The sequence below is a fragment of the Dasypus novemcinctus genome, chromosome 11 (genome assembly GCF_030445035.2).
Source record: "Dasypus novemcinctus isolate mDasNov1 chromosome 11, mDasNov1.1.hap2, whole genome shotgun sequence".
NCBI classification, from domain to species: domain Eukaryota; kingdom Metazoa; phylum Chordata; class Mammalia; order Cingulata; family Dasypodidae; genus Dasypus; species Dasypus novemcinctus.
This window is the reverse complement of record NC_080683.1, coordinates 10,793,878-10,811,565: the sequence shown is the minus strand read 5'-3', so window position 1 is coordinate 10,811,565 and position 17,688 is coordinate 10,793,878. Positions and strand designations below refer to the sequence as shown.

Here is a 17,688-nt window from a genome sequence, read left to right as displayed (position 1 = left end):
TCCTATTATAATATACTATGCAGCAATTACACTATATGAGGTTATTTATTTTTAAAGATACTTAGATTACATAAATGTTACATAAAAAATGTCGGGGATTCCCATAGGCCCCACTCCCTACCCCTGCCACACTTTCCCAATTAACAACAACCTTCATTAGTGTGGTACATTTGTTACAATTGATGAACACATATTGGAGCATTACCACTAAGTGTGGCTTATAGTTTACATTACCATTTACATAGTAGTTTATACTCTCTCCCACACAATTTTGTAAGTTTAACAAGATAAATAATGGCCTGTATCTGTCATTGCAACGTCATTCGGGGCAATTCCAATGTGCGGAAAATGCCCTCATATTACACCTGTTTTTCCCTAACCCTCCCCTCTGAACCTCCAATGGTCACTGCCTCCACATCATTGATAAAAATTCTTCCATTACTAGAATAACAATAAGTCTATAGTAAAATAATAGTAAGTCTATTCTAGTCCATAATTTGTTCCCCAGTTCTGAAGATTCTGAGATGGTGATGCCACTCTGCCTCTAGTTGAGAGGGGCTTAGATCCCAGGGGGCAAATGGATAGGACTGTCTTGCTTGCAGTTGTAGACAGAGTTGTAGACTCTCTTTGTCTCTCTCTTGTTGGTATGTTTGTTGCTCATCATTGTTTTCTTGTTAGTTGTCCTGAGTGAGTCCAATAAACTGGAGAGATTCAGGTCCCGACTGGCACATGGAAAGCCTAAAGATTTAAGTCTCTTGGACATAAACTCTAGTACTAACTATAGTTTCAAATAGATGGAGCAGAAGAACCATGTGTAGGGAAACCACAACAGAGTCCAACTTTGTCACACTGGGGAGCATAAATTCTGAAGTAGGATCCACTGGCAAGGCACCAAATTCCTGAGCTGTCTCTGCTCAGGACCCTGGATGGCTCTAGAGCCCTCAGGTGCCCTGCTATTTGAGGCAATATTTACTGAGACAGCCAATGAGATCCTGCTGAGACATACGTAAGCATAACCTCTGGAGTGACCTCCCAACTCACTTTGAAGTCTCTCAGCTATATAAACTCATTTGTCTTTACTCTTTTCTCCTTTTGGTCAAGGTCTTTTTCCAGTTGCATTGCTAGTTGGTGCTTGGTAGTTAACCTTTGGTTTCAGGGAGGTTCATCCCCAGGAGTCATGTCCCATGCTGGGGGCAAGTTATTGCATTTATATGCTGAGTTTGGCTTAGAAAGAGTCCACATTTGAGCAACAAGGAGGCTCTCAGGAGGTAAATCTTAGGCAACCTTTAACACTAGGCTAAGTTTCAATTTCAAAAGAAAAGGTTCATAAGTACAGTCATTAATAACAAAGGCCCATCAATGGTCCCTCCTCCTTCACTAGTCATTGCCCCTGTGCCCATGGAATTCTTCCTGTCCCATTAGAGAATGTGGCAGAGCTCCCCAGGATGGGAATTTGGTATTCTTTTAGTTGTTGTGTGTATTTCCACCCACAATGACAATGCCCTATGAACACCTGAACTTATTCATATGCCTTATAGGTATGCCCCAGGTAAACCTCCTCCCATGCATCTCCCATCATTGACACCCCACACTAATGATCCTCCCCTGCCACAGTTGTAACCCTTCTGTGACCTGAAACTTCAAAAATGAAGCCAACAAAATAACTGAATAAAATTAATAAGAAAATGAAGTAATAATGATAGTTTTAAATATGATAAAATATAAAAATTAAAAAGAATTTGAAATAATAAAAAATAATTTTAAAAATTAAAATTTTAAAAATTTGGCATTGTGTCTTTCATCATTTAAGATCTGCTGTCTTGTATGTACAGTAACATTTCTTCCATTTATTCTCCCAATGTCTTTTTTTTTTTTCATTTTGTCTTCAAAGAAGCTTTAGGTTACAGAAAAGTCATGTACAGAATATAGGGGGTTCCTATGTACCAACATACTCCCCCTTTTCCCTTTTCCCCTATTAATAACATTTTACATGTGGATGGTATATTTTTACAATTGATGTGTGAACACTGAAGTATTGCTACTAACCACGGTCAATGATTTACATTATGGTTTACATTTTGGACCATACACTCATAAATTTTGACAAAATTTAACATGGCTTGTTATCCATCATTGCAAGATCATGTAGAACAGTTCCAACACCCCAAAAATGCCCCATGTTCTATCTATTCTATTCCTCCCTCCCCCTTCCCTCAGGACCCATGGCAACCGCCAAGCTTTACTCCTTGAAGAACAAGATTCATAGTTACTTGCAAAAACTTGAAATACTGGCCTGTCCTGTATGAGGTTATTTAGAGAGGGAGTCACTATAGCCTTCTTGCACACCCTAGCACACCTTTGCTGAGTATTAGGGATTGAATCACATCCTCCACAAAAGACATGTTCAAATCTTAATCTGCATTCCTGTGGGTGTGAACCCATTAGTAAATAGGACCTTTTGAAGATGTTTTTATTAGTCAAAGTTTGGCCAAAATGAATCAAGGTAGGTCTTAACTCATGTAACCGGAGGTCTCTATGAAGAGAAGAAATTCTGACTTAGTAGAAGCCAGAGAAGAGAAAAAGAGATTGTCATCAGTGGCGGACTCGGCCCCGTCTACCACATGGGAGGTCCGCGGTTCAAACTCCAGGCCTCCTTGACCCGTGTGGAGCTGGCCCACGCACAGTGCTGATGCGCGCAAGGAGTGCCCTGCCACACAGCAGTGTCCCCCGCACAGGGGAGCCCCATGCGCAAGGAGTGCGCCCCGTAAGGAGAGCCACCCAGCGCAAAAGAAAGTGCAGCCTGCCCAAGAATGGTGCTGCACACACAGAGAGATGACACAAGATGACACAACAAAAAGAAACACAGATTCCCGTGCTGCTGACAACAACAAAAGCAGACAAAGAAGACGCAGCAAATAGACACAGAGAACAGACAACCGGGGTGGGGGAGGGAAGGGAGCGAAATTAACAAATCTTTAAAAAAAAGGAGTTTGTCATGTGACAGAGGATTGCCATCACCACAATGCTACCAACATCAGACCATGGCCTTGCAGACATCTTGATTTTGGACTTCAGCTTCCAAACTCTGAACCAACAAATTTTTATTTAAGGCCAGTCCGTTATGTCGTATTTGTCATAGCAGCTCTGGCAAACTAGGAGACTGAGTATGCCAAACTGCAAGACCCAACCGTATTCTGACCCTGTGACCTCCTTAGGCAGTCACAGTGTAACTAAGGAGCAACTGCTCACTCCCCAGGGGAGCAGGATTAACTTATTTACTGCTTGCTACAAAAGATGCTGAATGTTTAGTCCTAGGTTCCTTAGCTGCCACAAAATCCACTGAATGCATCTGGGCCCAGGATGCTGCCCAGTGGAACTTGGGACCAGGGGAATTGACTGCCACACAATACTCCTGCTGTTTGTTGTGCCATAAGTAATAAACTGTCTCTATTTGATCCATTGAGTCTCACTATTTTTGGCACTTACAGAGTTATAGCAGGTTTACTACTTGCCATTCATCCCTGTCAGAGGTATACCATATTCTGATAGAGTAACAAATGAATCACAGATTGTCTTATCCCTTCAAGGGCCTTAAATATATTCACATACCTTAAACAACAATTCCTCTTTTGAAAATACATCCTAAAGATATAATCCTAAATATGGGCAGAGCTTCATCCTAAAGATGTGTATTATAGTATTTGGTTTGTAGCACCATGATCCATGAAATGGTTCATTAACTCTGACAGAACAGTAGGTTAATGAAATACTGCCAAGTGATAGCACTCCTGAGAATGCCTGAGATATAGGAAAAGAACACCTTCCACAGAATTCTCTTGAGGTTTTGTAGAAAGAAAATAACACATGTAGCACATATATAAAACATTAGACTGCTCAACACCCTGAAAATTAAATGTCCTTCAAAATACAATGAGGGAATGAATGTATATAAACCATTTAGCACAGTGTGACAGTTTGAAGTTCTTTAATGAATCCCAAAAAGGAAAGATTATGTTTTTGACCTAATTCATTCCTGTGGATATGAGACCCTTTTGATGGGACTACATCAGTGAGGGGTGACTCAGGTTGAGTCTCCACCCTCTTGCTGGGTCTGATATTAGAGGAGACACAGAGAGAAAGGAAGTTCTGCCATATTTGATCTGACCATATGAGAGAAAGGACTCCAGGTTCACCCACAGCTGAGCTCAAGGAAGAAGCCCCGAGAGGCTCAAGGAGCTGAGTCCCAAGGAGATATGATAGATCAGCCATAGCTGAGTTTGAGGAGAAAGACCCACCATCTTACTGGATCACCATGTGGCAGGAGGCTAGGATCAACCATAGCTGACTGGTGAGAAAGCATCCCTGATGGTGTCTTGATGTGGACATTTCATGGTCTCAGAACTCTAAGTTTCTACCCTAAATCAAATGCCCATTATAAAAGTCAACCCATTCCTGATACTTTGCTTCAGCAGTCCTGTGGCAAACTGAGATACACAGTGCTCCATGGTAATGGCTTAATCAATGCTAGTTGTTATTAGTATTTGTATTAATATTACTATTTCTGTCTGTGGTGAGGAAAAAATACTGAATTGGTAATCAGGGGACCTGAGTTTTAACCCTGTGTTACACAATAAATAACTCAAATTATTGGCTTAATAACCAATTAATTGGTTTAATAACACTGATATTATCAAACTCAGCTTTTGTCCTGAGTGTCCTCATTTGTAAATGAAGGTCGGGGAGAGATTCAGGGGTTCTTAACATTTTTTGTTCCATTGACCCCTTTTCCAGTCAGGTGAAAACCACAGACCCCTTACTAAGTCCACACTATACTGTGTATTATTTAATAAATATAGGGAAGTGGTTGTGACTCAACTGATAGAGCATCTTCCTACCATATGGAGGGTCCAGGGTTTGATACCCAGGGCCTCCTGACCTGTGTGATGAGCTGGCCCAGGCATAGCGCTGCCACCCAAAAGGAGTGCCGTGCCACACAGGGGTGTCCCCTGCATAGGAGTGTCCCACGCACAAGGAGTGTGCCCCACAAGGAGAGTTAGACTACGTGAAAAAACGTGCAGCCCGCCCAGGAGTGGCACCACACACACAGAGAGCTGACGCAGCAAGATGACACACACACACAAAAAGACACAAGTTTCCCTGTGCCACATGACGAGAATGCAAGTGGACACAGAAGAACACACAGCAAATGGACAAACAAAGGAGACAACGGGGGTAAGGGGAGTGAAATAAAAATAAATCTAAAAAAAATAAAAAATAAAAAATAAATATAACACATCCGTACCAATCCGTCCCCACAAGAATAATGTTTTTTTGAATTTCAGTTCAAGGTCATGAACCCCTTGTTAAGAACCCCTGGATTAGATGATCTCTAAATTCCCTCCAGTTCCAAAAGACTATTACTCCTTGATGAGTTTGGTTTCAAGCCTCATCAACTGAGAGAAAGATGATACTACAGACAGAAATTTAAAATGTCAAGACAACCAACTGGAAACACCAAGATGTTATAGCAAACAGGCAATCAAAGGGCACAGATTATCAATATTTGTCATGTTATAATTGTCATTACATAGCTACATGATCATATGACCAAATAACCATTTAAGTAGCCCAATCATCCAAATAAAATATGTATAAATATTGAAAAGCTATCTGTTGCTCATTCCCTTGAGCTTTTCTTCTAGGATTATTGGTTTGTGGCTGCAACAGCACATGTATATCCTGTTTAGTTGCCAATTCTACTTGAAAAAAACTGCTGTCAATGCAGAGAACCCAGACCATCTGACAATATGAACACAGGCAACTAATAAAAGATGTTCATTAAGGAAAAGAAACCTAACCATAAAAGTGTTCTAAACATACTCTGCATAGAATTTCCTAATCTTAATTTTTGCCAACAAATAAGAAAAAGTATACATCCCTTGTAGTGGATTGAATCACATCTCCCCAAAAATATATCCAAGTCAAAACACCTGGTACCTGGGCTTATGACCTTATTTGGAAAATGGGTCTTCGCAGATGTAATTAAGTTAAGGGTATTGAGATGAGATCATCCTTATTTCATGTAAACCCTACATCTACAGACTGATATCCTTTTAAGAGAAAAGAGAGGGAGGTTTGACATTCAGAGAAGCCCACGTGACCATGGTAGCAGATATTGGAATTATGCTGCCACAAGCCAAAGAACTCCAGGAGCCATCAGAACCTTAAGAGGCAGGAAAGGATTCTGTTCTAGAGCTGTGAGGGTAGCACAGCCCTGCCAACACCGTGATTTCAGACTTCTGGCCCCCAGAACTGTGAGAGAATAAACTCTTGGTGCTTTAAGCCCCCAAGTTTGTGGTGACCTGCTACAGCAGCCTTAGGAAACTAATGTACCTCTTGTATCTGAAAAGGAAACATTTCTATGCTTTCTTTGGAATGTGTGTCTTCTCAAATAGCAACCATTTCTAAACTGCTCCTTTCTCACTACCATTGTCTTCTTCTTTGTTTCTATAACATATGTGATACTGTTTTAATTTCCTAGGCTGCTTTGAGCAAATACCGTGAAATGGTTTGGCTTAAACAATGAGAATTTATTAGTTTACTGTTTTGAGGCCAGGAAAATGTCCACATCAAGGCATGAGCAAGGCCATACTTTCTCCCCAAGACGGCGGCGTTCTGGGGCTGCCTGCTGGTCACCTGGCAAGGCACACGGCAACTTCTCCTGGTCTCTCCCTTCTCTTCCTGATACCATTGATGTCGGCTCCTGGCTGCTCCTTCTGTGGCTTTCTCCTCACGCCTGAATTCATTCCATTTATAAAGGACTCCAGTAATAGGATTAAGAACCAGCCTGATAGAGGTTGGCCACACATACCTTCACTGAAGTAGCCTCATCAAAAAGTTCTACTCACAGTGGGTTCACACCCACAGGAGTGGATTAAATATAAGAACATATTTTGCTGGAGTACATTCATCTTCAAACCATCACAGGTACTTACTACGTTTTAATTTTTATCGTAATGTGTTATACAATATTTAAGATATACAGAGAGGTATAAAGAATAATACAACTATCCATGTACCCAACATCCAGTTTAAATTATGAAACAATGTCAACACAGTTAAATCCCTGGTTTATTCCCCTTCCTGTTGTTTCCTCCTCCTCACCTAAGAGGAAATATCCCCCGAATTTGAAGTTTTTAGTTCCCAGGCATTTCCTGATACCATTACTAGCAAAACATTACATTGCTTCCCACATTTAAAAATTTTACAAAATGGTATCAAGCCATATATATTTTTCCGCAACTTGTATTTATTTCATTTTTATTTGTGAGATTTATCCATGTAAGAATGTATAATGTTTGCCCATTTCTTTTCACATATGTATAGTATTACACTATATGAAAATAACACAATCTCTCTTTTCATGGTTTTGGACATTTTTGCTATTCAAAGAATGCCACTAAAAACATTGTTTTACCTGCTTTCTAATCCTTGAGAATATATACATACTAGTACATCTTAGACACTGTTTTTAGCTTCCTTAGACACTGTCAAATTATTTTCCAAAGAGTGTATAATAATCTAATTTTCCACCAGCAGATGTATATGAATTTCAATTGTTCCACATCCCACCAACACTTTCTAAATGGCAATGTCAATCTGAAAAGCATGAAATGCTAGTGAGATGAAGTATTTTTAAAATGTCTATTAGCCATTTATATTTTCTCTTTTGTAAACTGCCTGTTTTTCTCTTTTGCCATTTTTTTCTATTGGGTTATCTATCTTTTTTCCATTGATTTGTAAGAGTTTGTATGTATTCTGGATACTGATTCTTCGTTTGCTATATGTGTTACCTATATCTTCTCTCAATTTGTAGCTTGTCTTTTCAATGGAGAGACTTTTTTTCCTTTATATTTTGTGTTTTTACATCTCATTAAGTAATTTCTACCATCAATTCATAAGGATATTCTTGCATATTTTATTATCTAAGTTTTAAATTTTTTAAAAAAATTTGTTTTATTTATTTCTCTCCCCTTTCCCTCCCCCACCCCCCTTCCCGGTTGTCTGCTCTCTGTGTCCGCTCAGGGAAACTGCATCTATTTTGGTTGCGTCACCTTGCTGCATTAGCTCTCCATGTATGGGACACCATTCCTGGGCGGGCTGCACTTTTTTTCACACAGGGTGGCTCTCCTTGTAGGGTGCACTCCTTACGCATGGGACACCCCCACGCGGGGCACGCCTGCATAGCAGGGCACTCCTTGGGCGCAGCAGCTCTGTGCGTGGGCCAGCTCATCACACAGGTCAGGAGGCTCTGGATTTGAACCCTAGACCCTCCCATATGGTAGGCAGATGCTCTATCAGTTGAGCCACATCCACTTCCCATAAGTTTTAAATTTTTGCCTTTTCACATTTATATTTTCAATCCACTTGAACTCCTGCTTTCCTTTGTAGTATGAAATACAGATCTATGTTTTTCCTTTCATATAGATAACCAATTGTCCTAGTATCATTCGTTGAAAAATTCATCCTTTCCCCATTGATATGCAGTACTACTCTAACATGTATCAAGTTATCATATACATACATATGTCTTTATTTTATTTATCTATTGCTGCATAACAAATTACTCCAAAACTTAGCTGCTGAAAACGTTTATTAACTCTCAGTTTCTTTGGATTATGAAACCAGGAATGGACTACCTGGATAGTTCTGACACAGGGTCTCTCACAAGGCTAAAATCAAGGCATCGGCCAGCACTGCAGTCATCTTGAAGTTCTCCTGGGAAGGGTCCACTTCCAAGCTCACTCGTGGCTGTGGGCAGGCCTCCAGTCTTCATTGTCTGTTGGCCAGAAACATCAGTTTGTTGCCACGTAAGTCTCTACGTAGCATAACTGTGGCAGTTTGATATTGTTTATGAATTCCAAAAATAGATATGGATTACGTTTGTAAATTGGTCTTTCCCTCCTAGCCTATTAGGTTATATTGGATTCAGAGGTTTCACTTTTACTTGACTAAATAATGATTAAGGCTTTGATTGGGCCACTTCAGTAGGATGTCGAGTCCCCACCCCCTTGGTGGGCAGAGACTCATGGAGAAAACCACAGAGTGAAGAAAAGAGCTAGAGTTTTGATCCTGGCACCTGGGAAGTAAACATATAGAGAAGCAGATACAAGAGGAAGGAGAGAAGATTCAATTGGACACAGCAGAGGCCCTGAGAAGAGAGATGAGCTACTTGTCTGATAGTCTACAGCTGGCCTTGTGGAGAAAGCAAAGAAGCTGAGCCCAGAGAGAAGTGAGCCCTGGGAAGACAGGAACCCAGGAAGAGAAGAATCCTTGCAGACATCGGCAGCCATCTTGCTCCAACACGTGGCAACAGACTTTGGTGAGGGAAGTAACTTACACTTTATGACCTGGAAACTGTAAACTTCTACCCCAAATAAATACCCCTTATAAAAACCAACCAATTTCTTGTATTTTACATCAGCACCCCTTTGGCTGACTAATACAATTACTCTCTGAGTGAGGGAATAGAGAAAAGAGTGAGAGAAAATTCCCAAGACAACAATCACATTCTTTCCTTATTAGGACACCAGTCATAGGATTTAGGGCCACCTTAATCCATTCTGACTTCATCCTAACTTGATTATATCTGCAAAGATCTTATTTCCAAATAAGGTCACATTTACAGGTACCTGGCGTTAGGATTTCAACATACCTTTTTGGGATACACAATTTGACCCACAACAAGGCAAAAACTAGGCAAGACACATTTGAAGAATAATTAAGTATGGGTATATACCAGATATTGAGACAATATTAAGCTATAGTAATCAAGACAGTGTGGTAATGGTACAAGTATAGGTGAATAGAAAACTGAAAGCAGATTGGTGTGTGCAGGTCTAATATGGCTCCCAAATGATCCCACCTCCTGGTATTTGTGCTCTTTTGAATTTAGAGGCTCTCTTCTAATGAATAGAATATGGCAGAAGTAATGGGATGTTCCTTCTGAGATCAGAGTATAAAAAGAATATGATTGTTGTCTTGGGAGCATATAAACTACAATGTAAACTGTAATGTAAACTATAATCCGCACTTAGTGGCAATGCTCCAAAATGTGTTCCTCAAAAGTGCCACAGTAATGAAGGATGTTGTTAATATGGGGAAATGTGGGAAGCATAGGAAGTAGGTCATATGGGAATTCCCTCTATTTTTTATATAACATTTATGTAATCTAAATATCTTTTTAAAAAAATTAAAAAGTATATATATGTGTATGTGTGTGTGTGTATACATATATAAAAAATAAAAAATCAGAATTGTTATTGGACTTACATTAATGGATTAATTTATAAATGAATCAGTATCTTATGATATTGAGTCTTCCTTTCCACTTACATGGTTTATCTCAAGTTTCTTCTGTTTGGGCTTTTTATGTCAAAATTCAGTGGCAATGCCTAGTATATGAAGTGTCTGTGTATTGCCTTAACTCATGGGTTTAAAAGTTTTAAGGTCTATCTCAGTGTTGAAGCTCTATAGTTCTAATACATTGGGCTTTGATAAAATACTCCTCAGTAAATTAGCACCGGGTATGCACAAAAATTTCTCTTTCTGCCCACCTTTTTGCAGTGGAAAAGGTTCCATTGCCCAGCAATCCTCCCTTCTTATAAGAATGGATCTCCTTTTCTTTTGGAAACTGCTTCTCTCCCCACTCCCACAGGATGACTCTAATCCAGGTTGACAATCACAATGTCCTGACCACAGGAGAAAGTACAGGTCAAGCCAGTTATAGCTCCTCCCTGCAACCTATTAAACAGGAATTCAAGAAAGAGATTCACATCTCTGGTAAGAGGCTGAGTACTGCTAGAAGCCTAGTTTCTAGCCTTATGAAGCAAGTGTGCCTGATAAAATTAAGCTGAGGAGCAGAAAGATAAGAGATGGAGATGACATGGTGGTAGTCAGGTGGCTGGTGCCAGATGCATTATTGTCCCACTTCGGTTTGGTTATGTAACCCAATAAACCCTCATTTTGCCCAAGCCCTGGCAACCCCAAATCCTGACATCCATCTTTCTTCTTGCAAATTTACATACACTCTTCTATTCACTTAAGAACTCTGTCAAATCTCATTCCTCATTCATCTATTAAAGTCCTTTTCTAAATTATGCATACACTAGTCATTGCACTTCATTCTTTTAACAACAGGAAGTATTTATTATTTATTTTGTGCCAGGTGTGAGATACCATGTTGACAAAGCCTTCCAGTGAACACAATTAAAATATGTGCCTTAGCAAAATTAATGTGATTAATGTAATACTGAAGTATGAACATTTAGATCATAAATAGTCAAATCATGATTTTTTAAAAAAGATTTATTTATTTATCTCTCTCCCCTCCCCCCCCCTCAGTTTTCTGTTCTCTGTGTCCATTCACTGTGTGTTCTTCTGTGACTGCTTCTATCCTTATCAGTGGCACCAGGAATCTGTGTTTCTTTTTTGTTGCGTCATCTTGTTGTGTCAGCTCTCTGGGTGTGCGGCACCATTCCTGGGCAGGGGGCACTTTCCTTTGTGCTGGGCGGCTCTCCTTAGGGGGCACTCTCCTTGACCATCTGGCTCCCCTATGCAGGGACACCCCTGCGTGGAAGGGCACTCCTTGACCGCATCAGCACTGCACATGGGCCAGCTCCACAAGGGTCAAGGAGGCCTGGAGTTTGAACCACAGACCTCCCATGTGGTAGGTCCATGCCCTATCCCCTGGGCCAAGTCTGCTTCCCCAAATCATGATTTAAATCTCACTTAACCCTCACCAATATCTTGTAAGGAATCTCGGATCGCCTCAATAATAATTCTAAGCTTTTAGATTTAATAAATAGTGAACCAAAACTTGAACCTAGGTTTTTGACTGAATCAGTTATTTTAATTATCCCTTACTACCTACACTGAGAATACAAAGACTTTTGATTCTTACTAATCTAAAAAGACTAACTACCAATTCTCACTTTCTATCAGATTCCTAAAACCTGATCAATTTTCTGCCTGAAGTATGGGTGGTTATTGAACTTTAATAGATAAACAGAGACAAAATTGAACCATCGAGTCTGATTGAAACCGCACTTCCCAGTGGCAGGAGTTTGTTTCCCTTAATTATTTAAAAAAAAAAAAAAAAAGGCCTGCCTCCACCGTGCGCAAGTAACTCTGGGACTTGTGGTCTCTGGGCGTAGAGCCCTTGCGGCCGGGGCCTCTGAGTCACCGGGAACCAATCAACGAAGAGCCAACTTGCTCTCCGCACAGCGATTGGCCAGAAGTAAGCGGGTGCCCGCCCCACCGCCTTGCGGTGCTGTCGCTGGTCTAGGCAGCGGCAGGGGTCGGCGGGGCTGCCGGTGGCTCCTCGGTTCCCGCGTCCCATCGCTCGAGGTACAGCAGTGCGGCCATGGCAGAACCGCAGCCCGCGCCCGGCGGCCTTACCGACCAGGCTGCCTTCAGTTGCTGCTCCGATGCGGACCCCAGCACCAAGGTGGGCGTCGAGCCTGATTCCCCGGCCCTGAGGCCCGCATAGCGTGGCCATGGCCCGTGGAGGGAGCGGATCCCCGAGCTGAGCTGAGCCAGGCCTGGCCTGCATTCGAGCCCCGTCAGGCCCGGGTTGTTTGTGTCTGGGGGGGCATCCGTGGGAGGCGCCATGAATCAAGGGGTTCCATTTCTTCAGGCTGTTTCCGAGGCCTGTGACGTCAGGCGCCTTAACTTTATTTTGGGATGGTAACGGGAAGCCTCGGCTAACCCGGGGTCAGGCTTCTTTTCTGTGAAAGTGCGTGTTCCCAAGGTCTGTGGCCAGGGCCGATAAGATAAGAAGAGCAATTTTAGAACTCCCAACCGAAGGTTCCAAGGTTCTTAACTCCGCCGGTCCCTCCGAGCCTTGATCATTTTTCTGTAACTGCCCTGGCACAGGGCTCATCTCCAAACTAGTTTGCTCGCTTCGCGTTTAACCTCGTCCAGGATTTCCCTTTGCTCGGCTTTTACTGTTCACGGCCACACTTCTTCAGCTGTGCGTGGTGGCCCCCAAAAGGGATTACAGCATCATGACGCTTGGAACTGGAGTCTCAGAAATTCCTTCTCCTACCCTTTCTGCTTTACAGCTGAAATTCAGTACCGGGAATGAGTTGTTGCATACGAAGGCTTTCACCCCTCCAGAAGCCTAACATGTCAGTACTGCCTCTGTGTAAGTCAGGTGTGGTGCCTCGTGCCTTGTCAAATTAGTCCTAGCAGCCTCTCCGGGGTACTCAACAATGTCTATGAATGCCTTCATCTATTCACTAATTGTGTAATTTGTAAGCTCCCTGCAGACTTCAATGTGGGCAGATGGCCTGTGACTTTCGTCTCTGCTTGCTGTTTGGCTTCGGGGCAGAGTCAGACACTTCTAATTGCTTAAGCCTTTGACTAGGACCTGGGACAGCTTAGGAAAAATGTTAGTCACTGCAACTGGGGGAGGGGGGAGTATGCATATATATATTTCCTCTCACACTCTTCTCACTCATACACCCCCAATATTAATACCTAGTTATTTCACATAATATAAATTGAATCATTCCGTGTAAATTAATTTCTCAGAAAACTGGGAGTTTTGTGAACTTTAAATAGAAAGAAAAGAATGACTAAAGGGAGATCTTTATAAAATTTATTAGTATGCTTCCTTGCCTTCCTGATTTACACTGTACATTATCTAAATTTCTTGTGATGTTTTAGAGTGATCATTCTTTGTGATCAGTAATTTTTGGCCCTGGAAGTATGATGTGAGGAAAATAAAGTGGAATGCATAATAATTACCAGTCCATATTGAGTGTGCCAGGCCCTTGGTTGATGTTTTAAGACATTATTTAATTTGATCCTTACAACAACCCTATAAGAAAAGCATAGCTCTTATCTCCACTTTACAAATAAGGAGACTTAGGCACAGAGGTGTTGAGCAACTTGCCCAGGGTGGAGCCCATACTCTCATCCTCCACCCTAATTTTGCATTTGGGGTACTGACTCCAGCAGTATTCTGGAATTTACTGTGAAGGAAAATAAAAAACCTAAATGAATTAAATTTAACTAGATTGATGATTGCCTGCTATGGGTAAAGAATATGGTAGGTACTTTGAGGGTTACTGGGATGAACAAGACAAAGGCCCCTCCTGTCTTAGTTTGTCAGAGCTGCTATCACAAATACCACACGATGGGTTGGCTTAAATTAAACAGTGTATATTTATTGGTTTTGAGGTTAGGAGAAGTCCAAAATCTAGATTTTGGCAAGGCTCGCTTTCTTCCAGAAGACTGTAGCATTCTCATACTGGCTGCAGGCAGTTCTTGGGATTCCCATCACATGACGATGTCCTCTCTTTTCTCTTCAGGGTTCTCTCTGACTTCCAGCTTCTGGCTCCTTCCTGTGGCTTTCTTTTTATAAAGCTACCAATAATCCAGATGAAGATCCACCCTCATTCAGCTGGGCAACAATTAACTAAAAGTAACACCTATTTACAGTAGGTTCATACCCACAGGAATGCAGATTAAGATTAAGAACATGCCTATGTTGGGGTACATAATTCAATCTACCACACCTCCTTTCCCCAAACAAAAAAAACTAGGATAAGATGGTACTGGAATTAATGTGCTGTTTATAAAGAACCCCAGGAGCCTAGAGGAGGTAGAAATATTTAAAGATAGCAGAATGGCACAATATAAGCACAAAGTATTTGGAGTCTGAAAACCTGCATTTGAATCCCCAGCTGTCATTGGCTATGTGATATTGGCAGGATACTTGGTTATCTGAGTTTGTAAAGGGGGTATAAAGATACTTAGAGCTGCTGTGAGGATAAATAGATAAAATGTATCAAAGTTCTAATCTGTGAGGAGTGATACAATTCAAGGTTGTTCTTTAAAGGAGGATCAAAATCATAGTCCCAGTTGGGGACTATGCCTTGAAAGATGGGGGGAATTCCCACAGGTGGAGCTACAAGGGAAGACATTCTAGATTGGAAGAAACGTCTGAACAAAAATGTAGTAGGATAGCAGAAAGATGCAGTAGAGGCCATATTCTAGAGAGTTGAGTTACATGTTTTTGGTTGAAGTTCATTATCTAAGCAGTGGAGTGGTGGAGAAAGTTTGAATGGTGGGTTGGAGCCAGTTTGGGGACAGCTTTGATGTTGAATCCAATTTCTAAGAAAGTTGGCTTCTATATAGGTACTGAGGAACCATGTAGGGCTTCTAAGCATTCTGTAAAGTAGAACCCAAGCCTGGTGGTAATGAGGCCACTTAAAAAGCTTTTCCACAGTGTGAGATAAGTGATGAGGCCCTGGTTTGGAAAGGAGAGTATAGCAGTGGTTGAAAGTCAACCTGCTTGTTAATCATTTGCATCTTTGTCATAAAGGCAGACTTGATTGACCTGGGCAATCTCACTTGGCTGACTTCCTTCAAAGGCCAAATATTTCTTTTCCCAAGTGGTGATCTCCTGAAGGTCATTCTCTTTACTGTCTTTGTGTCCTTTGTCCTCATTGTTGCTACTATTTCTAATTTACCATACCAGTATCTGCCTTCATATCATTCTGTTCTCTTGAACCAAATTTGTTCATGGATTAATCCCCATAATATCAAGAGATATCAGAAGAGTGCTTTGGAAATGGGTTACTGTTCTTGGAAGCTATAGGAGATTGGATTATGTACTCCAGAAAAACATGTTCTTAATCCTAATCCATTCCTGTGGGTGTGAATCCATTGTAAATAGGACCTTCGGAAGATATTTTTTGTTAAGGTGTGGCTGACTGCATCAGGTTGGGTTTTAATCTGGATTACCGGAGTCCTTTTTAAACGGAATGAAATTCAGACATAAAGAGAGAAAGCCACATGGAGGTGAAGATGGTGGAAGTCAATGGAACCTGTAAGAGAAGGATAAGATGGTGCTATGTCTATTGCCATGTGACCGAAAGGCCAAATACTTAAGGATCATAGGCAGCCAGGCCTAGAATGCCACGGTCTTTAGGGGAGAAAGCATCACTGAGCTAACACCTTGATTTTGGACTTTTAGTCTCAAAACTGTGAGCTAATAAATTCCCATTGTTTGAGCCAAACCATTGTATGGTATTTGTTTTAGCAGCTGTTTTATTCATTCATAAATATTTAAGGAGCACCTAAGCATAATGCTAGGTGTTGGGAATACAGTGGTGAAGAGAATAGCCAAGATCGTAGCACTTAACAGAATAAGAAAATGGCAACCAAGTATAATTTTAACCCTGGGCCTGGATGATTTTCAAAGTTTAATCATATTGACTTTTCATAGAAAACTGGTTCTCTAAGCCAATTGAAAGCCTCCTCCACTCCCAGCTTGATACAGAACAGCACCCCAACCCTACCCCTTTATTTTTTTTAAATTTTTACCTATTTTATATATTAAGATTCCACTGAAGACATTGTTTGGAAAAAGAGTTCCACTCCTTAAAAAAAAAAGCTTGAAAACCATTGCTGTGGAGTACCTTTTTGTTTTGTTTAAAGATTTATTTTATTTATTCCCACCCCCCACACCTCCAATTCCCCCCGTTATCTGTTTTCTGTGTCCATTTACTGTGTGTTCTTCTGTGTCTCCTTGTATTCTCATTAGGCGGCTCCAGGAACTGATCCTGGGACCTTCCAGAGTGGGAGAGAGGCGATGACTCTCTTGCACCAACTCAACTCCTTGTTCTGCTACGTTTTCTTGTTTTCTCTCCTCTGTGTCTCTTGTTGCATCATCTTGCTGAGCCAGCTCTCCATGTCGGCTGGCACGCCTGCCAGGATGGCTTTCCCACGCTGGGCAGCATTCCCACTCAGGGCAGCACTCCTGTGCAGGGCCACATTCCCACGTGGGCTGGCACTCTCTGTGGCCGAGCTTGCCCTTACCAGGAGACTCTGGGCATCAAACCCTAGACCTCCTGTATGGTAGACAGGAACCCAATTGGTTGCACAGATCTGTTTCCCCCTTTTTTCTTTATTTGACAAGAGTTTATTGCTATGTGTTTAGCTCTGTGCTAGAAATGGACATTAGGGAAAATGAATTGGATTCAGAGATAAAAACACAATCTCTGACCTCAAGGATGACTGTGTCTACCTAATAAAAATTAATATGTAGATATATATTTTATAACATGGGGCTCCTGTCCCATCTGAAGGGTAGGGGATGGGATCATGGAATATTTTCAGAGTTGGTGACACTTGAGCTGAGTCTTGCTAAATAAGGAGGAGGTAGCCAGGTAGAGTTGGACACAAATGTAGCGGGGAAAGGGATTGGAAGGGCAAAAGGGCAATGACCAGATGGATGGATTGCTATCCTAGGCAGAGAGAATCATAGTACATACAAAGGCACAGTGCTGCCTGAGAACTGATGCAGGCACATTCAGGGCAGTGGGGGTGGATAAGCGCTTGTACGCAAAACAACCATTGGGTGCTCAAAGAAATATGAAAGCTCCTATTATTCATTTGTTTATCTCACCCTGTAAAGATTTAGATTTGGTAAATATTTATTTATTTATTTATTTATTTATTTATTTATTTATTTATTTATTTATTTATTTCTCTCTCCTTCCCCCCAACCCCAGTTGTGTTGTCTGTTCTCTGTGTCTATTTGCTGCATCTTCTTTGTCCGCTTCTGTTGTCGTCAGCAGCACGGGAATCTGTGTTTCTTTTTCCTGCGTCATC

At 41.4% G+C, this 17,688-nt stretch overlaps 2 protein-coding genes across 3 annotated transcripts in view; one reads left to right on the top strand and one right to left on the bottom strand.

Annotated features, from left to right (window-relative positions):
- DNAH8 (dynein axonemal heavy chain 8) overlaps positions 1–17,688 on the bottom strand; it is a 467,072-nt gene that overhangs the window by 386,208 nt on the left and 63,176 nt on the right. The window lies entirely within an intron of this gene.
- Positions 12,308–17,688, top strand: part of GLO1 (glyoxalase I) — a 32,493-nt gene continuing 27,112 nt past the window's right edge. The window contains exons 1-2 of one of the 2 annotated variants that reach the window (XM_071218441.1): positions 12,308–12,508; positions 13,125–13,190. Coding sequence is in view for 1 of the 2 variants with exons in the window: in XM_004460283.4 (XP_004460340.2) it covers positions 12,425–12,508 (84 nt within the window). In the remaining variant the exon portion in view is untranslated. The remainder of the gene's footprint in view (positions 12,509–13,124; positions 13,191–17,688) is intronic. The other variant, XM_004460283.4, reaches the window with a different exon arrangement.